Here is a 26926-nt window from a genome sequence, read left to right on the forward strand (position 1 = left end):
TGCTGCTGAACACACTACTTGACATATCTCCGGTGTTGTAGACATTGTACCTCAGACCTCAGGACCTGGAAATTGAAACACAGTCAGTCTAGCAGCACCAGCAACCAGCAGGAAGCAGGGCAGCACCAGCAAGCAGCAGCAAGCAGAGCAGCACCAACAGCAAGCAGAGCAGCACGAGCAGTCCTCCAGCAGCGAGGCAGAGCAACACCAGCAGCAAGCCAAGAAGAAAGAGGAGGAGAAAGGAGGCACTGAGGCTCACCTGCCTGAAGAGAAGAGCACGAGGGGCCGTCGACGCGAGACGAAGGAGCAGGAGAAGAGCACGAGGGGCCGGCGACGGTGGAGCTTCAGATCCGCGACGTGGGGCTGGCGACGGTGGAGCTTTGGATCCGCGACGTGGAGCCGGCGACGGTAGAGCTTCAGATCCACGGCGGCGCGCGTCCAGGGGCCGGCGGCACGAGGAGGGCTCGACGGGCGCGTCCAGCAGCCGGCGGCGTGAGGAGGGTGAGGAGAGGAAAGAAAGGATTAGGTCTCGTCTCACACGGGATGAGCCATCGTATTTATACTCCCCCAGTTTTTTGAGTCGTTCGACTCGAACATGTCGACTAGTCCAGACTAGTCGTCGACTAGTCGATGACTGGCTCGACTCGTATTTGTAGTCTACACGAGAAACCGAGTCGACAGCCACTTTGCGACTCATAGACTAGTCGAGCGACTAGTCTAGACTAGTCGTTCGACTCGTAATCGTTGTTGTGCTTACCAAAAATGCAGTGCTCACAAAACTCCAACTCACTTATGTTGCACCCATCCAGAAGTTCTCTCCTGGTTAATTCTGCCATGCCAAGTTTACTCATATGCCCAAGGCGCAAATGCCAAATATTTTTTGACAAATATCTCCTCCTTTATTCATTGATCAAAATAGTGGCATCGCTTACAAGAAAGGGAATAACCGCACTAGGGGCAGTATCCATCCAACAACTAGGAGGAGAAAACTTAGCTAACCTAGCCAATTCGTGAGCTACTTGATTGCTCTCTCTATTACAATGTTCATAAATGACTTGATTGAAATCTAATGACATGAAATAACAATCATCGAATATAGCACTAGCAACTGAAGAGAAATTGCCCTCTTTTAAAGCTTCAACCACCTCTACACTGTCGGAGTTGTTTTCGATCTTGCTACATCCAGCAGAACGGGCTAGATTCATTCCAAATCTTACCGCAATAGATTCTGCTGTAAATGAATCAAGGCATATGTCTATTGTTTCATTTGCAGCAGCAATGAACATGCCGTTGTGATCACGAAGGACTCCTCCCACCGATCCTTCAAGTGTATCCATATCAAATCTAGCGTCCACATTCAGTCTAGCATATCCGAACCTTGGTCTACTCCACCCGCCTACCTTCTGTTTAGCTTTGGGTGTACATGAGATAATGTAGTTCGCCGCTAGTCCTCTCACAGCCACACTGATTTGTGCTGCTGTTTGGGTGGCCTCTCCATGAGTTAATTTCCGCCGTTCATACCACAGGTACCATGCTGCAGTGGCTACTGTTTCTCTCAATTTAGGTAGGCCCAGGATATGAACTTCATGATCCTTTAAACACAACAGGTGTTCAAGTATCACTTCTCCAGCCCGATCCACTCCGATGGCCTTTTTGATGATATCATCCACGCCTAGCATTTCACACATCCATAGCTAGCTTGCATTGAAACAACAAATGTTTGATGTTGTCCGGCCCTAAGTCGCACGCAGGGCAACTTGGATTAATTTTTATATGCTTATTAGCATGGATTGATCTAAAGGGAATCGCACTATGAATCGCATATGCCAAATATTAATTTTACTGGATTTATCAGAAGTAACAGCAGCAACAGCAGTACCAGTAATTGTGCTTCCTCTAAGAATATATAACATAGCAGAATTCATGTCACCTATCATATGAACGAGGGAACCTTTTGTTACCTTCAGAACTGCACTTGAACCGGAGTGCTTGTACCCTTTGACGTCAAGAGTACTCTGCGAGATGAGTTTTCTGGCCATGCCTGGTATGTGTCTCACATCTGTCAATGTGCGTATCATGCCGTCATGCATCCTGATCTGAACAGAACCAATGCCCACAATCTCATGTGGGTTGTCATCTCCCATACGCACAACATCTCCACTCTGCACAAACTCATAAGTACTGAACCAATCTTTTTTTTTTCTCAAATATGCACGAGTGTGCATATTATATATTAAAGAAAGGCAAGAGAATGCCTCCACCAAGTTTTAAACAAGTACCTTACACTTACTCCTCACTGCTCGTCCACCTATGTAAACTATGGAAGAAGGGGTCTACATTCCCTTTAAACTTCCCAGCTACCGACCAAGTCATTCCTTCGGTCCGAACTCTACCTAGAAGCACCTCCATCGACGGTGATGCTCCGTCGAACACAAAGCGTTTCGATGTTTCCACAGCTCCCATAGTGTAAGAATAAAGATGGTATGTAGATCCTTTTGCCGTAGGTTATTGGGCCCTTGCTTATCCCGGAGCCATGTGTGCAGGGAGTCTTGTGCCGTCGCTGTCCACTTCGGCTTTCCCAGAGCCGCACATACCACCGCCCATGTTGATCTAGCAAACACGCAAGTAGTACGTGGTTAATCGTTTCCTCCTCCTGGTCGCATAGGGGGCATGCATCCTGATGCGGTAGCCCTCTCCTCGCAAGTCTATCCGAGGTCCAGCACCGGTCCCGTAGAGCAAGCTAGGTGAACTTGCAAGTGGAAGGTGCTCTGGATGTCCAAGTCAGGTCCGCCATTGGCTCCATCGTATGGCCCCAAAACTTTGCCGCGTATGCCGACCTCACCGAGTATTTTCCATTAGTCTCCCAGGCCCAAGAGATCTTATCTGGCACATCCACCTCTGGCTCCCACGTGCTTACTCTTAGCCATAACGAGAAGAATTCCGTCAGTGCCTCCTCCCCCATCTCCGGGCCAACATCCAAAGCCCAGGATCCATTCTCCATTGCCGGGGCAACAAGCCTCGTCGATCTGGTGCGCTCGTCGATCTGGTGCGCGGCGGTACCATGCCATAAATATTCGGCGCAAGGTCTTGCACCCTCATGTCATCTATCCAACGGTCCTCCCAGAAGAGCGTGGTAAGCCCACAATGCACCTCGCTCATAGTCGCTGCCTGGAACAATAGTTTTGCTTCCGGCGGAACCCTAATCTTGAACTCGCTCCATGGTCTGCTCGAAACACTTTGAAGCCAAAGCCATCTAGTCTCCATGGCCACATTGAGCCATCTGAGGTTTGGCAGCCTCAATCCACCGGCCCATTTTGGTGTACATACCGAATCCCAAGCGACTGCGCAGTTACCACTGTTCGCAGTGGCCCTCCTACACCAGAGGAATCCTCTACACACCTTGTTCATTGCTGCAATAGTCTTCACCGGGAGGTCCAATGCCATCATTGCATGGATGGGCATGGCGCATAGCACAAACTGTAGCAAAGTAAACCGTCCACTCTTTGGCATAAGGGCCGCCTTCCACTTAGGTAGGCAGTTTGCCATCTGATCAACCAAGTACTGCAACTGTGCCGGTGTTTGCTTTCTCAAAGCCAGAGGTAATCCCAAGTACTTGATTGGGAAGGACCCTCGTGGACAACCCAACTCCTGACTTGCCATATTGATTTCCTGATCATTGCATCTTATTGGGAGAGCAGCTGATTTTCTCATATTTATCCGCAATCCCGACGCCTCCCCAAACATGGCGAAAATACGCTTGCTAACCTCAAGCTCCACCGGTGTAGGTTTGAGGAACACCACCACGTCATCCGCAAAGATGGACAAACGTTGCCTCAATCCTCTCCGGGCCAGGGGTTCCAGAATACCTCTACTCGTGGCCCGATCAAACAGCCTCTACAGGGGCTCCATTGTAAGAATAAAGAGCATTGGCGAAATCGGGTCACCTTGCTGCAACCCCTTGCAGTTGTATATGGTGTCCCCGGGGTCCCCATTCACCATAATCTTGGTGGTGGATGTTGCAAGTATTCCACATATCCATGATCTCCACCTTGGGCCGAAGCCAAGTTGTTACATCACCTCAACCAAGAAGGGCCATTGTACAGCGTCGAATGCCTTCGAAATATTGAGCTTGAGTAGCACCGTAGGCATTCGTAGGGCATTTAGTCTTCGAGCCATGCTTTGGGCCAACATGAAGTTATCGTACAGAGATCTACCCTTCACGAAAGCACTTTGGTGATTCCCCACAAGTTTCGAAAGTTGTGTCACCAACCTACAAGCGAGCACCTTCTCAAAGATCTTTATTGCCCCATGGATGAGGTTAATCGGCCTAAAGTCAGCCACCTCCAAGGCACCGTCCTTCTTGGGCAAAAGAGTAACAAGGGATTTGTAGCCAAACCTCGGACATCCCCATTGTAAAAGCAGTTCATGGCCTTCATAAAGTCTCCCTTAATGATGTTCCAGCAAGTTGCATAGAACCGGCTCGTGAACCCATCCGGCCCCGGTGCTTTGTCCGAGGGGCATATCCTTGATTACTTTTTCCACCTCCTTAGAAGAAAATGGCTCTTCCAGCTGCGATAGATCCAGATGCGGCAAGTCTAGATCCTGGAGGTTAAGGGTGTAGTTCCTTGATTCCGTAGTGCCAAAAGCCGTGCCATAGTAGGCATCCACCGCTGACGCCACCTCCTCTTGCCCGGTGTAAATGGTCCCATTATACATCACCGATCGGAGTAGATTCTTTCTTTGCCGATGGCTTGCTTGCTGATGAAACACCCTTGTACTTCCATCTCCCTCCCGCAGCTGCAGCATTCGAGACCGTTGCCTCGCGATGGTTCTCTCGAGCGAACACAGCCCAAGTAGCTTTTTCTTCAAACGACTCCTCAAATCCCTTCTCCGCATCCGATAGTGCTTCAGTGTCCATAGCAACATCCAGCTGTTTTATCACTTCCATGGCAATTGCAATTTGGAGTTCGACATTCCCAATCCAGCGAGCACTCCACCTCTGAAGACTAACCGCCGTGGCCCGCAACTTGTTATGAAGCGTGAGGTAATCATTCGACGCCACCGGCGTCGATTCCCAAGCCAACTGCACCGTGTCCATGAATCCCTCCGCTTTGGTCCAAAAAGCTTCAAACTTGAATCTTTTCCGCATGCTAATCTCAGTGTTCATCTCCAACATGAGCGGGCAGTGGTCAGAGATCGCCGTCCCTAGAGCGGAGAAGACAGGATGGGAATGCTTCATCCCACTCATTTGAGACAAAAACGTGATCGATTCTTTCCAATGTAGCATTTTGCCTCTCGTTGGACCATGTATAGCGCCTCCCATTGAGATATAGCTCCTTGAGCTCCAACACATTTAACTTAGCTCTAAATCTCCCCAACATCCTCCGGTTAATCAACGCATTGCTCTTGTCCTCCTGCCGAGCCAAGAGGTTGAAGTCACCAGCAACCAACCAAGGCCCGGCGTGCAGGTCCCGGATATCCACCAAGTCCTGCATGAACTCTATCTTGTCTGCTTCATCTTGTGGGCCGTAAACACAAGTAAGCCACCAAACCTGCTCATCCTCTGGGCACTTAACAAGTGCGGTCAGCGTGTGATTAGTGTAATGCGGGCTAGATAGGTGGGTAACAGACTCGTCCCAAGCTACCAAAATCCCACCACGAGTACCCGCAGCCGGCAAGTAGAAGAAACTTTCATATGTATTTCCGAGACATTGCCGAACGATGTTCATCGATACATCTTGTAGCTTAGTTTCTTGAAGACAGATGATGGCCGGATTAGCCGCCACCACGACCTGTAACAGCGCATTCCTCCTCGCTCGAGCATTGAGACCACGGACGTTCCACACTAGCACTTTCAACGGTTGCATACTCATTGAGACGGTCTACACAACCACCAAGCTGCCCAAGCAGCTAGACCACACACGGTCCGTCCACCAGTGGCACCGGAGGCGACTCCCAACCGAACAGGGCCAGCACCGCTGTGATGTGCGCATCCGAGAGGGGGCGGGAGAACAAGTTCACGTACATCCGTAGCGCATCATCCGAAATTGCCTCACCCTCATGTGCTAAACATAGCTTTCTAATAAGCACTTGCTGTTGCTTGGATGCAGCATGCTTGGCGATCCTTGCGCTACGCCTTGGCGTGTATTCCAGCCTTGGTTTCTTTCTTGCCTGCCTGCTCGGGTTAGCAATAGCACGAGCAGCGGGTCTCGGCAGGACCGGGGAAAGCGGCCTGCGCAAATCGGCACAAAAAACTCCCACTTCCATGTGAAACTCGCCCGCGTCCCTAGCCTGCATGGGTGTGGACGTGCATGGCCTTGGATCTCTCGCCCGGTCCGCCCCATCGATGCCTTGTGGGGCCACCAGCACCCCATGCAGAGGCGTGCATGGCCTGGGATCTGGCGCCCGGTCAGCCTCCTCCACAAGTGGGGCCAGAACCGCACCCTGCAGAGGCGTGCCAGCCCTTGGAGTTGGTGGTGGGCTGCAGTCCCCACCAGATAGACCGACTTGGAAAGTATCCCAGGCCTCCACTTGCGCGTTCCCCACGGTCTCACCGCAGGACAGCGACAACAGTTCCGAATCTGCGCCAATCCCAGTGCCGGCCGAATCCACCTCGGGCAGGTCCAACAGATGGATATGCATGGGAGCCAATTTGGACTGAATCACCCCGCCACTGATCCCTGCATGGCACCAACTCCAAAGCACTGGGCCCATCCAGCCGCAAAGCAACCGGTCCTAAATCTTCCAATTGTCGCCATCAGACCAGTTGCACCGATGGAGGGGAACCAACAGTCACCTCAGCAGCATCATGGGCCCGCATACTGGAACCGCTGGCACCACCCAGCCAATCACCGCCGCGCAGCTGATCCACAGGGCCCGCAGGGGATCCGTTGACGTTGGCCACGCAGCTGTTGCTGACCACGCGACTCCCCGGCGCACGCCTAGTTTGAACATGCGCGCGCGTGCCCGCCGGCAGCGCCACCGCGGTCGAAGATTCCGCTGTGCTCGCCGAGCCTCCACCAGTGTCATCCGCGCCGTGACCGTGGCCTCCCCGACTCCTCCTACCAGCAGGTCTAGGGCCATGGTCATCGTCCCCCGAAGACGGGGATGGGGGAGGCGACGGGGGTGGCGCCGCCCCACCGTCGTCCAGCTCGCCGTCCGCCAGCACGGTGATGTCGATAGGATACCAGAGAGCCGTAGAGCACCGCGAAGCAGCAGTTCGCCGTCCCTCTGCCTCCGACCAGAGTGTTCGCCTGGGCTTGTCGATGAAGAGAATGCGCCGCCTTGGAATCCGGCTTGGTATGTCCATGGGTAGCCAAACCCTGAAGTCCGCCCTGCTCGCCGTGTCCTCGTCCACCCGACGACATACCCCAGGCACCGTAGGATCGTGCTCGCCGTCCGCTGGCTCCAAGCATGGGTAGGCACACCCCGCAGCGAGATTGGGACCAGGAATGGTAGGGACGCCGCCGTTGCTTGGGCTTGCCGAAGCCATGGCCGCAGGGAAAGCTCAAACCAAGACGCGCTCGCACGCCCGGCGCGCACCATGCGCTCACGGAGAGCCCCGTCGTGGTAGAGCACCAGAAAGTCCTTAGGGAAGAAGCGACAGACAGACATCTCCGCCAGCCAGACGCCAAACGCCGCGTGCAGCGCGTGCGCCGCCGAGTCGACATCCACCACCGGCCTAGTACCAATGACGGTGACCAGCACAGCCCGTGCCAGTTCCGCCTCGAGCAACCTTGTGTCCTTAGCCGCCTCCAAGAAGCACGCCCCCACCAGCTCATCGCCGCAAGGACCCGCCCGAGGGACCAGGCCCTCCGGCGAAGCGAATGGCGCCGAGAAGACTGGGCCTGCCGCGCCCCCCACTGACAGCGGCTGCGCCGCGGCGGCTCCTGCACCACCTGACTCCACAAACGCACCGCGCCAGGCGGCGGAGGTCCCGGCGGCGGGGGCGGCAGGACCGAAAGCGAGCGCCTGGGCGAGGCCGGCAACTGCACGGGCAAGCCAGCGGCCACCCCGGACTGAAGAGCAGGCGGCGGGCGGAGTGGAGGGCGGCGAGTGGGGTGGCCGCCGGCGCCAGAGTGGCGACCGGCGCGGCGCGCTAGGGGAGAGGGGTTTGCTAGTTCAAATAAATGTTTTCACTGAACCAATCTTTGTTACAACATATATGAAACGAACAGGCAGAATCAAGTATCCATTCATCATGACATGGAAAACATCCAGCAAAAACAACTAAAGCATCATGACTTATTACCCGATATAACATTGACCTTACCATCACCATCGGATTTGTTTTTAGGTTTCCACGTACCGTTCCACTTCTCCTTATTTTCCAACTTCCAATAGTCATCAATGAGGTGGCCCTCTTTCTTGCAATACCTGCAGAATTTTTCCTTCCCAGATTCTCTGGACTTCGAGCGACCTCTGCCGTTCTTGCTTTTATCTCTGTTGTTGTAGTATTTTTTCTACTCAGGCCTGCCTCGTACCTGCAAAGCTTCTCCTTGAAGATCGATAAGTGGTTTAGCACCGAACCACCTTCTTGCAACTTGTGTGTGAACGACTTATCTTCATGTGCATCTTACTGGTTAGATCCTTGGACATGCAGACCGACTCCAGTTTCAGCCAGAGAGCTGCTGCAGATTTCTCCTCCAGCACTTCTTGCAAAATATTGTTAGATAGATGAAGATGAATCAAAGATAGAGCCTTACGATCTCTGTGCTTCTCAGTTCTTTTCCACCGAAGCCATCTAGCGCCTCATCCAGATCGGGATGCGCTAGCACAACCCGCATCTTCACTTGCCACAAGGAAAACCTCGTGTCGTAGTCCAGCAGCAGAAGATCGGACTTCTTCGATGCCATGTCGTCGAAACCCTAGACAGAAACAAGGCTCTGATACCACTTGTTAGAGATACGACAGGCAACACGACGAAGAACGAAAAACAAGCAGGAGACACAAGATTTAATGTGGAAAACCCCTCCAACATGAAGGAGAAAACACCATGGGCGCCAGCCAACAAATCTTCACTATATCAGGGGAGGTTACAAACGCCAGGGATTTACAAACAACTAATCCCGTGCGGCGGCTTACAAAGGATACATATATATCACACAGGTGACCTAGGCCGCTTCGGCTCAAGCCTACTAGCGACGGGCCTCGCTCCGCTCGCTCGTTATAAGTTAGCCTTTCTCTTTATACTTGAATTTGGATCACAACATAACACCTCTGGTGGCAGCTTCCTCCTCAGATCTGCAGCAACTTCCTCCTCTTCGGCAATAGCTCCTCCCCCTCCTCTCTAGCTCCAACTCCTCCCCCCTCCTCTGGTGCAACCCTCTTCCACCAGACCAGCAGCATAAGGTATGGCTCCTGCCCTCTGCATTCTCTTTGGGGAGAAGAGCAAGTGCAAAGAGGGTGGAATGGATGGATGTTATGTGGGCTTTACAACCAGCAACATATGGTATATATGTCTCACTAAATGGTTCTCTAATCTACCGCCCATTAGGTTTAGATCAGTCTAAAGCGCCGCCTCGCTTTACGCTTAAGCGGTGAGCCCCGCCCCCAACCAGCGCCTCGCTTCGCTTTACTGCTTTAAAAACATTGGCGGGCCCAACTTCTGAGGGACAGACTAAAGCGTGCTTCACCTCCGCCCACACGAGGTGCAGGCCAACCTACACCTCTGAAATTGTTAACAGTAGCTTAATTTGTGCAGCGTTCGTCAAACACCCAAGAAACAAAACACCAAGGCCCAAGAAAACAACATGAAAATAGATTGAAGCACACGTACAATTGAGGCTGCAGCGGAATTTGCCACAGATGAACGGGACCTTTGACGCAGAATAGATCGATCAAAGGACCTGAAAATTACAAAATACACAAGACCTTATTATTGATAATTGTTGCAATTACACATCATGCCTCTAAAGTATTTGCAATTATGGCATTCTCAGTAATCTGAATGTGTAGGAAAACTCTGAATTTTGTACCGTAGGAAGTTGTGCTGACTCAGACCAGCAGCATGTATTTGTACAAATTTCAAGAAAAATGACACTTCTCAAGTACTAAAAAGTGAAACTCTGAATTACATGCCATAGGATAATTGTGCTCACTCAGGGTTGCGGCTTTTGTATGCGTACAACTTTTAAGAAAGGTAGCGCTTCAGCAAGTATGAAAAGATGATGTGCAAATGCCAACTGGAAGCATCAGAACCAAACAAGTTCTGACAATTAATTTCTCTGGTTTCCTAGGGCGGGCACTTGTCCTCCACGGTTTATCAGGTAACCACAGTCGAAACTAAATGGAGGTGGAACAGAAAACAAAATCTGCTGGAACATTCACTCGTCTCTTGCAGAACGACAAGGCCGGAGAAGAATACCTTCAGATGACTTGTGCGGATCTTGAACCTTCAGATGAGGCCGACGACGGAAGGGAGGAGACCTTTTCCCATTTGTGATAAATACCGGAACATGATTTACTGGAAAGGATATGCGTGTTGTCGGCGCACCAGTTGGTGAGGGATTTATCGTAGAAAGAGCTCCCCGGGCGTCTCGTGGGAGGTGAGGGCCGTCGGCGGCGTGAGTGGGTAGGTGTGGAGCGGACGTGCACTTGCGGCGGCCGGGCGTGGAGGCGCACGAGGCGGCGGCCGAGCGCGGCATGGCTCTGGCAGAGGAGCAGCGGCGGCCCAGCGTGGAGGTGCGCTGGCGAAGGAGCAAGGGCTGTTGGGTGCGGAGGCGCACTGCTGAGGAGAGGGTGCGGACGGGCGCCGCGCTGGATGAGGAGCAGGGGCGCCCGGGCGCGTGGGAGATCTAGCGGGCAGAGGAGGGATTGAGTGGTTGGCGTGGGATCCAGCATTTAGAAAATTTTAGTGGGATAACCGTACGCTAACCACGCGTGGTTGATGCTAAACATCAGGACGAGTTTGATTGTTAGATCCGTTGATTACAAGGACGAGGTTAGAACTGAGAAAATCTAGCATCTGTCGATGCACAACTCATCAAAATATAACTGTGACCATTAAAGCCCCAACTCATTTTGCCTTGTAGAGAATAAGACCCAACTCATTTGTTTTCAACTTTCATGTGCATAGATGCAAATATGAATCTTTTGGCTAATGGTATATTTATGACTAGTAAGTTTGTGCATATTGTTGAAGTATGTTTGGATTGCACAACCATCTCCATCAGTTTGGACTTTTGCTTCTACTGGTTGGTGCAAGGAACTTAATATGGTATCAGAGCCAAGAAATCTTGGGTCTACAAATATGAATCAGATGCAAATATGAATCTTTTTGTAATTTGAATATTAAGGTGCCCAGATATTAATATGAATCTTTCAGAGCCAAGTATATGAAACTTTCAATGTGGATTTACTCACGTGAGTGTGAGTGCTTCTGTAATTTGATTTAAAAACATTACTCACCCTCTTTCTGTCCATGTTTAAGTCTTATCCATATTAAGTTTCATATACCAAAAGTAAGAACTGACGGAGAAGCTTAGGTAAATCCACATATACTTAAAACACTCATACTCACGTGTGTCTCGATAAGGCCTGCATGTGAACAGAAAGAGAGCAAACGATTTTTATTTGAATTGTGAAAGCCGAGACTTGAACCCAAGACCTCTTGGCTTTGATATCATATTAATAACTTTTGTGCACCAACCAGTTGAACCAAAGGACCGAACTGATGGAGAAGGTTGGGCAATCCTCATATACTTCAACACATATTAAGTAGGGGACAGATCTAGTGTTAACAAACACAAAGACAAAGGTGTTACCATGTCAGCCTTCTTTGTTTGAACATGAAATCAACTAGAAATTTCCAGAACATTTGTGTAAGTGGTCATTGAAATGATTTGAGCACCATAAAAGATTCCATTCCTTTCCTCTAGTCCTGGATGTATGTACTTTTAAGAGGTCAGTTGATTGATTTCTAATTCTACTAATTAGGGATGTCTGAATAAAGTTTTGAAAAAGGAAGTGCTGAAATGTCAACCAGACATTCTCGAGATTAATAGGCTGAGGAGACAGTTACTTTTCCATTCATACTTGTGGGATCAAAGGCTGTTATTTGCTGCAAGATCAGATAGGAATCGCCATGAACTATCTAACACCAGGCAAGGCGATAAGGAGACAATCCATTCCGTGGATGGTGCTGCTGATCCAAATGTCACAGAACAGCCTCAAAGAGAAAATAGTGGCAGTGTGGCTGCTAATAAAGATGTTAAATATGCTGAAAACCTCCAGGTAAGCATTTGTGGACAGAGTTGCAGCGGAGTTGATCCAAGTAATAGTTATTGTAATCTTGACCAGCGGATACCGACAAGTGAGTCGGATTTCCTCCAAAGAAATATCCAAACACCTTTGTACAGCAGTGTCAGTGTGAATGGGGATTCAGTTCCTTTTGAGCCTGATCTTGTTGCTCGACGAACCCTTTCAGAAGGGCAGTTTCCCAGTTTATTGGATGTGTCAAATGCACTGGACGCAAAATGGACTGGTGAGAATGATCCTGTCACTAGCAAGGTAACATTGCCAGATTCTACGGCATCGTCAGAGGACTCAGAAGAACATATCAGCGATACTACACCTTCGTATGCCTCTGTATTGCTGAATAAGCTAGGGGATAGTGCAGAGGACCATTCCAATTGGATAGGAATGCCTTTTCTACAATTGTACCGTTCTCTTAACAAGAAGTGGAGTCGTTCAAAAAGGTTTGATGCGCTAATTGAATACACACCTGTTTATATTTCTTTCTTAAGGGCAGTGGAGCGACAGATTGGGCCCAAATTTCTCTTTCCTATAGGGATCAATGACACTGTTATTGGAGTATACGATGATGAACCTACTAGCATAATCTCGTATGCACTTGCCTCTCATGAATACCATCTTCAGCTGTCAGATGAGCTGGAAAGAGAGGCACCAGATACTTCACCCCCACTTTGCGATTCAAGAAGTGTATCCTTAACTGAATCAGTGGATGATACTACTTCTGAACTTCTAAGAACTGTTGTGTCAACAGACGACAATATTGTCTCCATTCCAGGAAGCAAGAACCCATCCACTTCGGATCCACTTGTATATGGTAAAGTAACTCACATAAAGGTTAATTTTGGGGATGAAGGTCCTCTAGAACAAGTGAAGTACACAGTAATTTGTTACTATGCGAAACAATTCGATGCATTGAGGAGAATATGCTGTCCATCGGAGCGTGACTTTGTCAGGTCACTAAGTCGTTGCAAGAAATGGGGTGCTCAAGGAGGCAAGAGTAATGTTTTCTTTGCAAAATCACTGGATGACAGGTTCATAATTAAACAGGTTACCAAAACGGAATTGGAGTCTTTCATGAAATTTGCTCCAGATTATTTTAAATATCTGTCCGAGTCAATTTGCACTGGCAGTCCTACTTGCATTGCAAAAATTCTTGGTATTTATCAGGTAGTTTCCATTACTGTTTTCTGCATGAATTCCTTTGCGCCTTTTCCACTGACTGAACAATAAAATTTATTTGCTCTGCCTTTCGGATATAATTTTCTGATGGTCATATTACTGTTTAGGTGACTTCATTTTGTATTTATCAGGTAGTTTCCATTACTGTTTAGGTGTATTCTTGGTATTTATCAGGTAGTTTCCATTACTGTTTAGGTGACTTCATTTTGTTGAGGATCGCTTATATTGGAAAAGCCTATATCTGATTGTTATTTTTCCGGATGGAACTGAATATTCTATTGTTATTAGTAGTCTTTTCCGGAGAACTATTAGTGAGTGAATGTATTGGAAGGTACTAGCCCTCTTTCTATACTGATGTTATTTACGTAGTCACCTGAATTCGGATGGTTAGCCATGTAGAAAATGAACCTCTACATTTTGCATTACATGTAATTTCAGATATAATGCTTTACTAACATTCTGTTCAGAAAGTAGCGGCCAAAGCTATATTTCTCTTTGCAAAGTCACAACCTCATTTTGGGTTTTTGGAGTGGGAAATTTTGATTTGTATGTGTAATCTTCAGAAGTGTTTATTTTTAGATCTCTTACTCAATATTATCCTTTGGGAATGAATAGGTTAAGAGCCTGAAAGGTGGAAAGGAGGTGAGGATGGATGTTCTGGCCATGGAAAATCTTTTATTTGAACGTCGTGTGACAAGATTATATGATTTGAAGGGCTCAACAAGATCAAGATATAACCCTGATTCAAATGGTAGTGATAAAGTACTTCTTGATGAGAACTTGCTTGAAGCGATGCCTACTTCCCCTATTTTTGTCGGGAATAAGGCAAAGCGGCTTCTGGAGAGAGCTGTTTGGAATGATACTGCATTCCTTGCTGTAAGTACAACTTATTTGCATACTTGATTGCCATATATTGTGTTCCTCTGTATAATATAGTATATAATCCAGAGAGCGGCGTTGCAAAGACCGAGCTCCATGGAACTCGTTTCAAAAAAATAAAAATTAAAATATATTTAGAAGTTTCAAAAAATGTCAAAATTTCTATAGATAAATATGTATATTCTTCAAGTATGTATAAAATTTCATCAACTAATTTGATTATTTGCATGCTACACAAAAAAGGCAAATACAACAACAACAACAACAAAGCCTTAGTCCCAAACAAGTTGGGGTAGGCTAGAGGTGAAACCCATAAGTTCTTGCGACCAACTCATGGCTCTGGCACATGGATAGCAAGCTTCCACGCACCTCTGTCCATAGCTAGTTCTTTGGTGATACTCTAATCCTTGAGGTCTCTCTTAACAGACTCCTCCCATGTCAAATTTAGTCTATGTCGGTGGGAAACGACACCTATGGGATCACAAGAATCCCTACTACGGTTGCCGGGGCGCGGGTCGTCAGAAGAGCAGGATTAGCAGTCAGCACGAGGATCGTTTACCCAGGTTCGGGCCGCGAGGATGCGTAAAACCCTAGTCCTGCTTTGGTGGATGTATTTAGTGTTCTTGGGCTTTCGAACTAGCTACGGTGGCTAGTTCAAAAGAGCTGAATCCCCCTCCAATACACCATAGGCCTTCTTTTATAGTCGAAAGAGGCTGCCACAGTGGCACACAGGAGATGGAAAGGCCTACAGTACTGCGAGCTTATCGCCGGTATTACAGGACAAGACACATTTAATGCATCGCTTAGGTGTCCCTTAGCTTTATCGGGGACGGGAACGAGGCCTGTCTTGTCCGTTGCCGCTCCTCCTCGCTTCGACACGCGCCCAGGCTAGCGATGCATGCAGTGCCATGTAGACAGGCTGGCAGCTGAGGTGGCACGGTGGTAGGGCCTTCATTAAGGTCCGCACGCCGCCACGCGGGTGCCTGCTGATTTGGCCTGGAAGCTGCATGTTGCCACGCAGGTGCCTGCCCAGCTGGTTGGGCTGGCAGCTGCATGCGAACGGCGGTGGTAGTCTTGGCTGGTACGGGTCTGGCAGTGGCCCTGCTGATGCCCTCGGCAAAGGCCTTGCCGGGGGCCCGGCAAGGGTCTTGCCGGCGTCGCCGTCATCTCCGGCAAGGGTCTTGCTGGGGGCCTTGCTGTCATCCCCGGCAAGGGTCTTGCCGGGGGCCTTGTGGACTTCCTCGGCTGGGATCCCGCCGAGGGTCGTCGTCTTCTGGTCCTCATCTAATCCTGAGTGTTTCTCTGTCTTCACAAAGATCTGCATGCCACCCTGGAGGTGTCTCCCGAGCCCTGGCCCAATGTGGTTGATGGTGTTGGAAACCGTGGGCTCAAGGGTGGTGCGCTCCGCTGGCGTTGGGCGAGCTGCCCCGGCAAGGATCTTGTCAGGGTCGATGAGGCTGCCCCGGCAAGAGTCTTGCCGGGGGAACCTGTTTCGTCCCTCTGCTCTTTGTGCTCTCGGCCTTGGCGTTGTCTTGTTTGCCTTGGTGCTTCGGCCTTTCTCCAGCTTCCCTCCTCTGCCCTGCTAAGTGTGGCCGCGGCGCGTGGCTCTGATCGCCTGCGCACAAGTAAAGGGGTCAAAAGGAGAGCCCCTACTTTTGTACACCGACAGGAGCCCCGGGCCTGGGCCATATATAAGCGTGACGCGTTGTTGGGCTAGGCCCAGAACGATGTGCGGGCAGGTGGGGCGGATTCTACCGTAGTAGCTTCTCATCCGCTGCGCTACCCTGCCACTCTCGGCCGCTTGAGCTGTTGAGCGGACTCGAAACAGAATAAGAGCGTTGCCAATTGCGGAAGGGCCCCTTTGCGTGCAGGCTTTCATACATAGGGCAGGACCTCCGAGGACAATAACCTCGTATATAAAAAGGAAATTGCTTAAGGTTTCGTATGACTAAGCTTTCCTGTCGCCGCACCGGCGTCCTTCGCGCTTGCAGGCGGCGTCGTTCCCTTGGCTGTCTTCTTCTCCAGAAGCCATGGCCATGAGGAACTGTTAAGCCGGCTGCTAGACCAGGTTCTCACACCTGTGCCCCCTACCTAGCGCGCCAAAGATGTTGGTGAAAAACGACACCTATGGGATCACAAGAATCCCTACTACGGTTGCCGGGACGCGGGTCGTGAGAAGAGCGGGATTAGCAGTCAGCACGAGGATCGTTTACGCAGGTTCGGGCCGCGAGGATGCGTAAAACCCTAGTCCTGCTTTGGTGGATGTATTCAGTGTTCTTGGGCTTTCGAACTAGCTACGGTGGATGTGTAGTTCAAAAGAGCCGAATCCCCCTCCAGTACGCCATAGGCCTCCTTTTATAGTCGAAAGGGGCTGCCACAGTGGCACACAGGAGGTGGAAAGGCCTACAGTACTGCGAGCCTATCGCGCGGCTTTCGAACTAGCTACGGTGGCTGTGTAGTTCAAAAGAGCCGAATCCCCCTCCAGTACGCCATAGGCCTTCTTTTATAGTCGAAAGAGGCTGCCACAGTGGCACACAGGAGATGGAAATGCCTACAGTACTGCGAGCCAATCGCCCGTATTACAGGACAAGACACATTTAATGCATTGCTTAGGTGTCCCTTAGCTTTATCCGGGACGGGAACGAGGCCCGTCCCGTCCATCGCCGCTCCTCCTCGCTTCAACACGCGCCCAGCTAGCGATGCATGCAGTGCCATGTAGACAGGCAGGCAGCTGAGGTGGCGCGGTGGTAGGGCCTTCATGAAGGTCCGCACGCCGCCACGCAGGTGCCTGCTGATTTGGCCTGGAAGCTGCATGTTGTCACGCAGGTGTCTGCCCAGCTGGTTGGGCCGGCAGCTGCATACGAACGACGGTGGTAGTCTTGGCTGGTACGGGTCTGGCAATGGCCTTGCTGATGCCCTCGGCAAATGCCTTGCCAGGGGCCCGACAAGGGTCTTGCCGTGGCGTCGCCGTCATCCCCGGCAAGGGTCTTGCCGGGGGCCTTGCTGTCATCCCCGGCAAGGGTCTTGCCGGGGGCCTTGTGAACTTCCTCGGCTGGGATCCCGCCGAGGGTCGCCGTCTTCTGGTCCTCAACTGATCCTGAGTGTTTCTCTGTCTTCACAAAGATCTGCATGCCACCCTGGAGGTGCCTCCCGAGCCCTGGCCCAACGGTGGGCTCAAAAGTGGTGCGCTCCGCTGGCGTTGGGCGAGCTGCCCCGGCAAGGGTCTTGTCGGGGCCGCTGAGGCTGCCCCGGCAAGAGTCTTGCCGGGGGAACCTGTTTCGTCCCTCTGCTCTTTGTGCTCTCGGCCTTGGCGTTGTCTTGTTTGCCTTGGTGCTTCGGCTTCTCTCCGGCTTCCCTCCTCTGCCCTGCTAAGTGTGGCCGCGACGCGTGGCTCTGACCGCCCGTGCACAAGTAAAGGGGTCAAAAGGAGAGCCCCTACTTTTGTACACTGACAGTCTACCCCGACCTCTCTTGACATCTCCGAATGCTTTAGCCATCCGCTATGCACTGGAGCTTCTGGAGGCCTGCGCTGCATATGCCCAAACCATCTCAGACGATGTTGGACAAGCTTCTCTTCAATTGGTGCTGCCCCAACTCTATCTCGTATATCATCATTCTAGACTCGACCCTTCCTCGTGTGGCCACACATCCATCTCAACATACACATCTCCGCCACACCTAACTGTTGAACATGTCGCCTTTTAGCTGGCCAACTTTCGGCGCCATACAACATTGCAGGTCGAACCGCCATCCTGTAGAACTTGCCTTTTAGCTTTTGTGGCACTCTCGTCATAGAGAATGCCAGAAGCTTGGCGCCACTTCATCCATCCGGCTTTGATTTGATGGTTCACATCTTCATCAATACCCCCACCCTCCTGCAGCATTGACCCCAAATATCGAAAGGTGTTCTTCTGAGGCACCACCTGCCCATCAAGGCGAACCTCCTTCTCACACTTAGTAGTACTGAAACAGCACATCATGTACTCGTTTTTTTACACAAAAAAGACAAATATTTGACCCAAATACAACAAAGAAAAAACCTATCTTGACCTGTTCAACAGTTAGGTGTGGCGGAGATGTGTATGTTGAGATGGATGTGTGGCCACACGAGGAAGGATTGAGTCCGGAATGATGATATACGAGATAGAGTTGGGGTAGCACCAATTGAGGAGAAGCTTGTCCAACATCGTTTGAGATGGTTTGGGCATATTCAGCGCAGGCCTCCAGAAGCTCCAGTGCATAGCGGACGGCTAAAGCGTGCGGAGAATGTCAAGAGAGGGCGGGGTCGACCGATTTTGACATGGGAGGAGTCCGTTAAGAGAGACCTGAAGGATTGGAGTATCGACAAAGAGCTAGCTATGGACAGGGGTGCGTGGAAGCTTGCTATCCATGTGCCAGAGCCATGAGTTGGTTGCGAGATCTTATGGGTTTCACCTCTAGCCTACCCCAACTTGCTTGGGACTAAAGGCTTTGTTGTTGTTGTTGTTGTATTTGTCTTTTTTGTGTAGATCACATATGACTGTGTATGTTTATGAAATTTTATACGTGTATACTACAACTATATGTGTACATGTATACTTTTTTTCAGAATTTATTAGGGAATATAGAAAAAGTATTTTCTCTGAAAAAAAATAAAGGGCTCTATGGAACCCGGCCTTTGCTTGCACTTTTTGACATAGTCCATCCTTATTTGTTATATCAGCAGTTAGCTACGATCACTTTTCTACCACCGTGGGAAATCACACACAATAAAAGTGTGCCTCTTTATCATTCTCAATATACATTGAATTATTCCAAGATACCACAATATAAGGTTTATGAAAAAAATTCATCGGAAGCCTTAGATTATGCAAGATACCATTTTTACATACAAAAACAGTATATGTGCAAATAAAATGAAACATATTGACTTAAATGAATTTTTTCATAAAATCCATTTTGGGGTTTCTAGCAATTATCTATACCAATATAAAAAGACCCAAAGAGGCAGATCCAATTAATCTCGGCCATCAAATCATGTCAATCCAACGACCTAGACTGCTTCAATGTCGAGCGCTCAACACGTTTAGCATGCAGTTAATTTCATGCCAAATATAATGCTAATCATATAATAACACGCAAATAATACCTACCTAATATCCGCATGCACTTAATATATTTCCAAATTAACGTGCATTGCATGTGCGCATTGACTAGTTAGATAAGTATATGAAAAATAATAAAGAGTTATATAATCAGTTCATCTCTGTGGTATATGAGGAGCAGGTGTACATCATCATTTTCCTATTGCATCTGATGGTTTGCATGGTCAGACTTTGATCATCAATCTGAATGAAAATATGTTTCTTCAAATGAAACTGAGTATAAATTACTCCCTCCGTTCCACAATGTAAGACGTTTTTGCAAGCTAGTCAGCGTCTTATATTATGGGACCGACGGAGTATGAAACTACATTTCATGAAAGATCCAGTAATAGAAATGCGTGTTGTAGATATTGGTACGTTTAAGACGACAAATGTATTATTACTCATTTAGTCATTCTCAATATTGGTAACTCAATCCCGCTAGAAATATTTGTTTTTCAACAAGTAATGCCTTTTGAAATGCGGAAAAGTTATTAACATATAGTCAAAAGATGAATATTATAACAAATAAAAAAGTTGATCTGATATAATGTTTGCTTACAGGTAGTGCCTTGTCTAGGAAGTATCTAGTCTGGTAGAATTCTGAATGAGTTAATATGTCATGCTTTTAGTTGCACAATAAGCAAGTGCAATTTCTGACACAAACATTGGTAACTTTGTTGCAGTCTATTGACGTAATGGATTACTCTTTACTTGTCGGTGTTGATGAGAAGAAGCACGAGCTTGTTATGGGAATCATTGATTTTATGAGGCAATATACGTGGGACAAACATCTAGAGACATGGGTGAAAGCTTCAGGAATATTAGGTGGACCAAAGAATGTATCACCAACTGTAATTTCACCAAAGCAGTACAAAAAGCGTTTCAGGAAAGCTATGTCAGCCTACTTTCTTGTTGTCCCAGATCAATGGTCGCCTGCAGCAATTATCCCTAGCAAGCAAGTGTCTGACAGCGCCCAGGATAGCGATCAGTTCGTCTCCACGGGATCATCATCCATGCTGGACTGTTGAGATGCAGGGAACTGTCGTGGAATAACTACTACTTTTCTTTTGATGACGTATATATATATATATATTTTGATTCGTTGCAATTTTGCTCATCCATTTTACTGGCCGTATTTTTCCGGTGCCTTCATTCTTTTCTTCTTTGGAAGATCAAGATGTACAAAATCAAGCTGAAGTTATAGATAGAAACTTAACAAGTTTATAGTGTGTATAAACATTAGTTTAGTGCCTTGAGGTATCATGCCCTGTAGAAAGAATCGAATCATTTTTGTTACCATTGTAGACAATATTTTACTTGTTATTTTCTACCCTCTCTGCCCGAATTACTTGGATGTATCTAGACAAATCCAAGACAAGTAATTTGGGATGGAGGTAATACCCCCCTTAAAGAAATATAAGAGCATTTAGGTCATTACTTTAGGATCTAAACACCCTTATATTTCTTTAGAGGGAGTACATTTAAAAACATGTTATTGTACCCCTTTCTTGTCTAGGTAGTAATTTACACAAAACAGAAGTGGCCCCGTCGTCCGTGCCGATTCGTGCCGGTCCTGGCAACTTCTGCAGTGACTAGCGCTCTCTGTCGGCGACTCTTGCTGTTCAACCTCGTCTCAGATCCACCAATCTTATCTTAAATCTTGCTTTTTTCCCTTCGATTCATCCAGCCTGCTCCCAGATCCAGCTCTCTTGCAACATCTCGTGAGCCAAAAGCCTTGGGGGAGACAATCATCTTAGCTGCGGGAGGTTTCAAGCCTGAGAGAGGAACCAATCTTTGAGGTACCGGCGGCAACTGGGGTTGTGTAGCTGTAACACCCCAAGAGTGATGGGTCCCATTTTGTAATATATCCAATCTTGGTCATGATCTAGTTCCATGTGGGTTCTATCATTTATGGCTTCATCATCTTTGGCTACATTTTTTTTAAATAATACACTATTTTTTAGTAAATTTGAGAAATATTACGCTGCCGGTAAGCCAAGTAGGACTCAGTCGGCCACCGGTAAGCTGATTAGTGGCTGCTCGGCCAGGTGCGCATGCAGTCGGCCAGCGGTAAGCCGATTAGTGGCAGGTGCGCATACAGTCGGCTGATAAGTGGCTATATGCCTCGATGGATGGACGGATGGGTGCAAGTGGTATTTTAATCGCTTCTTCTTCCTTGTACCAGGATGGGTGGCGAGCTCTGCAGCGACGACGGCAACGGCTGCCAGGAGGTGGCGGCGTCGGCCGTCAGGTGGACGAGGGCGAGGCGGCCGCTGCGGCTGTGGAGGAGGTTGTCGGGGAAGAACGCAGTGCATGCCGGGGCTGTTCCGGATGGCACAGCATAGGCGTGGGGTGATGCTGCTGGTGTTCCTGGCGCCGGCACGGCGGGCGGCCTCGCTGCTGGTGGAGCCGGTGCGGCGGACCGTGTGCGCGGCCGAGTGCCCCGCCATCGTGTTCTCCTCACAGTGGGGGCTCCCCGTGCTGTCCCACTCCGCCAGCCGGACCGCCAGTCTGCGGGCTTTCTACCTGTTGAGTATGTGTCTTGTATTGCACATGTATTAAAGTTATGGTCTCTTGTATAGTTAAGGTAGAGGCCTTTTCTTATAATATATATACGTGCACGAGCACCTCATCAACACAAGATTATTGTATTGTAAATCATCTCTCTATATGGTATCAGTTTTTAGGTTTTAATCCTCGCCTTCCACTGCCGCCGCCGCCGTGCGACTCCTCCCGCGTTGCCGCCGCCGTGACCCAGCGCCGCCGCCGCCGCCGCGACTTCTGTGCCGCCGCCACTCGCTCGCCGTCGCCGCCGCGCGACTCCTCCCGCGCCGCCGCTGCCGCTAACCCACCGCCGCGCGACTCCTTCGCGCCGCCATCGCCGCTACCCCCGCCGCCGCGCGCCTCCTCCGCGCCGCCGCTGCCGCGCGACTCCTTCGCGCCGTCGCTACCCCCGCCGCCGCGCGACTTCTCCGCGGCACCGCCGATGGCGTTCGCCGGCCTGTCCGCTGCCGCCTCTGCCGTCCCGCCACCAGCGCCCTCTGGTGCGGCCCCAGCGCCATACGGCGCAGTCGCCGCCTACGGCGCATCCGGCGTCACCCACATGCAGACGTCCCCGCCAATGGCCGGCGGCCCTGCTCCGCCCGCCCCGACGATGGCCTGTCCGGGCTGGTGTTACCCGTCGACCGGCACCGGCTACGACACGCTCCTTGTGCCGCCGCCGGCCCAGGGCGCCGGCTGGGCCCCGCACTACCCGTAGGCTCTCCCCGCGGGCCACCGGGGGTTTATCGGCGCGCCTTACCAGTCGACCGGCACCGGCTACGGCACCCTCCTTGTGCTGCCGCCCCTCTGTGGTTATGGCCCGCCCGCTTCGGCGCCGCCCTACGGGGGCCTCTCACCGCCGCCGGTACCTGCGCCATGGGACCCCGCCCTCCTCGCCGCCCAGCACTCCGCGCCATCGCCGAGTAGCTCTATCGGCGGAGGCGACTGGTACATGGACTCAGGTGCTACCGCGCACATGACAGCTCATCCCGGTAACCTAACCTCCTCCACTCCCGTTCACACACCCACTCGTATCACCGTCGGTAACGGCTCCTCCTTACCTATTACTCATATCGGTAGCGCTAGTTTTCCCTCCACTTCCACACCCATCAATATGTCTAATGTTCTTGTTTCACCAGACTTAGTCACGAACCTAGTTTCCGTTCGTCGTCTTACTCGTGAGAACCCACTCACTGTTGAATTTGACGGCGTTGGCTTTTCTGTGAAAGACGCCCGTACCCGGATGGTTCTTCACCATTGTGACAGTCCCGATGAGCTCTACCCCGTGCACGCCGGCGCCTCCACCTCCACACCTGTCGCCTTTGCCGCCGGCATCGACCTTTGGCACGCTCGCTTGGGTCACCCCAACCACACCGTGTTACGTCAAATTCTTAGGAGTTTCTCTTTCTCATGTAATAAGCTCGACGAGCACTCTTGTGAGGCATGTCGCTTAGGCAAGCATGTTCGTCTTCCCTTTAGTGCGTCCTCCTCAGTTTCCACTTTTCCGTTTCAATTACTTCATAGTGATGTTTGGACATCTCCCGTTGTGAGTAACACGGGCTATCTCTACTACTTGGTGATTTTAGATGATTATTCTCATTATGTGTGGACTTTTCCTCTTCGTCGTAAATCCGATGCTTTAGCCACACTCACCGCCTTTTATTCCTATGTCACCACCCAGTTCGGCCGCCCCATACTTGCACTCCAAACTGATAACGGAAAAGAGTTTGACAACATTGGTCTTCGCACACTTCTCGCCTCTCACGGCACCATCTTTCGTCTGACTTGCCCCTACACTTCACAGCAGAACGGCCGCGCTGAGCGCATTCTCCGCACTCTTAATGACTGCGTTCGCACATTACTCTTTCACTCAAACTTGCCCGCTCGGTTTTGGCCCGATGCCCTCGCCACCGCCACCCTCTTAGTTAACATTCGTCCGTGTCATCCTCAGTGGAACTACGCTCCTCACCACCTTCTCTTCGGTACACCACCGTCCTATGATGGTCTACGCATCTTTGGGTGTCTCTGTTATCCCAACACCGCGTCCACCACGCCACACAAGCTCGCACTCCGATCCATCCCATGCATCTTCCTTGGCTACCCTCCCAACACCAAAGGTTACCGATGCTATGATCCTGTCACTCATCATGTGTACACCTCGAGGCACGTGTATTTTGTCGAGACGGTGTTCCCTTTTTCAGGTCCCTCCGGCTGCGGATTCTTCGGCGCCGGCCCCGCGCGCCCCCTAACTGGAGCGATGCACGGCGGCACCCCCTGGCGGCCCACCCGGCCTGGCACCTTCTGCCGCCACCTCCCGGGTTCTCGACTCCCTCTTACGAGGTCGAGTCGGTGGGCACACCGCCCGCCACCCCGGCTGGCACCGCCACCCCTGGGACGGGCTCGACCTCGACCTCGCCTGTCGCTCCCGCCGCCATGGGATCGGCCGCCGCGGCCTCTGCCGCCGCCGCCGCCAGCGGCCCCCGCCACCGCACCGGGTGCCCCCACCACCGCGGCCCCCACCGCCGCACCGGGTGTCGCCGCACCGGGTGTCACCGCCGCCGTGCCCCCTTCCGCCACGGCACCCGCCGGCCCTGCTGCCCCGTCACTTGGCGTGACTACCCGTGCCTGAGCAGGAGTGCTTCGGCCCAGTACGTGCTACTTCGCCGACGAGTATGTGTGCACCGCCTCGACGTCGACGCCATCACCCGTCCCCACCTCCGCTCGTGCTGCCCTTCGGGATCCCCACTGGCTAGCTGCGATTCAGGAGGAGTTCGATGCCTTACAGCGCAACCACACGTGGCAGCTTGTTCCGCGACCCCCTCGTGCCAACATCATCTCTGGCAAGTGGGTGTTTCGCCACAAGACTCGCCCAGACGGTTCTCTCGAGCACTACAAGGCTCGATGGGTGGTTCGTGGTTTTTGGCAGCGCGCGGGCGTGGACTTCACCGACACTTTCGCCCCGGTTGTGAAACCGGGCACGATCCGCGCCGTCCTTCAGCTGGCCGTCTCGCGCGCCTGGCCTGTGCATCAGTTAGACGTTTCCAACGCCTTCTTGCATGGTCATCTCGCCGAGCAGGTGTTCTGTGAGTAGCCTACTGGTTTCGTCGACACCGAGCACCCCGACTTCGTGTGCTTGCTCTCTCGCTCTCTGTAGAGTTGAAGCAGGCGCCTCGGGCTTGGTACCAACGTATCACCGCCTTCCTGCAGTCTCTGGGATTTCGGTCCACTCGCTCCGATGCCTCACTTTTTGTGTATCATCAGGGAGCTGCCACTGCATATCTGCTGCTCTACATCGATGATATCATCCTCACGGCATCCACCCCCGATCTCCTTCAGCGGCTGACTGCTCGTCTTCGTGATGAGTTCGACCTCAAGGACTTGGGGCCCCTGCACTACTTTCTCGACATCGAGGTAATCCGCCGGGCTGACGGTTTCTTTCTGCATCAGCAGAAGTACGCCCACGAGCTCCTTGAGCGTGCCGGTATGCTTAACTGCAAGCCGGCGCCCACTCCCGTCGACACGAAGGCGAAGGTCTCTGCTTTGGAGGGGTCTCTCGCGTCCGATGGAGCATTTTATCGCTCTATTGTCGGTGCTTTACAGTACTTGATGCTGACTCGCCCCGACCTGCAGTACGCTGTTCAGTAGGTGTGCCTCCATATGCACGCCCCGCGTGACTCTCACTGGACTCTGGTGAAGCGTATTCTCCGTTACATACGCGGCACCATGTCCTTGGGACTCACCCTGACGGCCTCCGCCTCCACCGACCTCGTGGCCTACTCGGATGCTGACTGGGCTGGCTGCCCCGACAAGCGACGCTCTACGTCAGGCTACTGCGTCTACCTTGGGCCCTCGTTGATCTCTTGGTCCTCGAAGCGGCAGCCCACGGTCTCCCGCTCCAGCGCCGAGGCAGAGTATCGCGCCGTGGCCAATGCCGTGGCCGAGTGCTCTTGGATACGTCAGTTGCTCCAAGAGTTGCTTTGTGATGTTCACAAGGCCACTCTTGTCTACTACGATAACGTCAGCGCGGTCTACCTCTCCGCCAACCCGGTGCACCATCGACGGACGAAGCATATTGAGCTCGACATTCACTTTGTGCGCGAGCAGGTTGCCCTTGGCCGTGTTCGAGTTCTCCACGTGCCGACATCGCACCAGTTTGCTGATGTGATGACTAAGGGATTGCCTACTCCCGTCTTCGAGGAGTTTCGGTCTAGTCTCTGTGTCTCCGGCGACGCTTCGACTGCGGGGGGGGGGGGTGTTGAGTATGTGTTTTGTATTGCACGTGTATTGGAGTTGTGGCCCACCTCCTAGTCTTGTATAGTTGAGGTAGAGGCCTTCCCTTGTAATATATATACGTGCACCAGCACCCCATCAATACAACGATTATTGTATTGCAAATCATCTCTCTACACTACCTCGAGAGGAGCCTCTCCGCCGGCTCCCCCTGCTGATCGTCTCAACAACTACACACAATCGACAGCGCGCGGCTGGCCATCGTGCATGAGCTAGCAAATCATCTTCCCAATACTGTAATCATGTGTTGCATGTAAGCCTCGAGCTAGCAAAGCATGTTCACGATGCTGTAATCATGCGTTGCATGTAAGGATTAAAATACGAAGCAGTAGCATCCCACTTGCACCCATCCGTCCATCCATCGAGGCATATAGCCACTTAGGGCATGTACAATGGATAGCCTTAAGGTGATGCCTCACATGCCATGTAGGATCGGATATGACGTAAAGTAGGTTCAGATAGGGAAGCGGGATTCTCTCTAGAAGGCGGGTGCTTGAATGCCATGTAGGATCGGATATGACGTAAAGTAGGTTCGGATAGGGAAGCGGGATCCTCTTCAGAAGGCGGGTGCTTGAAGAGAAAAAGTGTGGTCCGGTGACAAAAACTGAAAAGGTTGGAGTGAAAAGTAGAGATGCATGTGTATTAGAGTCTTTATT

General features: G+C 51.0%; 1 protein-coding gene across 4 annotated transcripts in view; it reads left to right on the forward strand.

Annotated features, from left to right (window-relative positions):
- Nucleotides 1–20748, forward strand: part of LOC123086099 (1-phosphatidylinositol-3-phosphate 5-kinase FAB1B) — a 41343-nt gene extending 20595 nt beyond the window's left edge. For 3 of the 4 annotated variants that reach the window (XM_044507804.1, XM_044507803.1, XM_044507805.1), the window contains exons 10-12: nt 11938–13422; nt 14050–14310; nt 20123–20748. In XM_044507804.1, coding sequence (XP_044363739.1) covers nt 11938–13422; nt 14050–14310; nt 20123–20467 — 2091 coding nt within the window. In that variant the 3' untranslated portion in view covers nt 20468–20748. Of the gene's footprint in view, nt 1–11937; nt 13423–13629; nt 13766–14049; nt 14311–20122 lie in introns of those variants that run through there. The other variant, XR_006440437.1, reaches the window with a different exon arrangement.
- The last annotated feature ends 6178 nt before the right edge of the window (nt 20749–26926 follow it).

This window comes from Triticum aestivum, chromosome 4A (assembly GCF_018294505.1).
Source record: "Triticum aestivum cultivar Chinese Spring chromosome 4A, IWGSC CS RefSeq v2.1, whole genome shotgun sequence".
NCBI lineage: Eukaryota > Viridiplantae > Streptophyta > Magnoliopsida > Poales > Poaceae > Triticum > Triticum aestivum.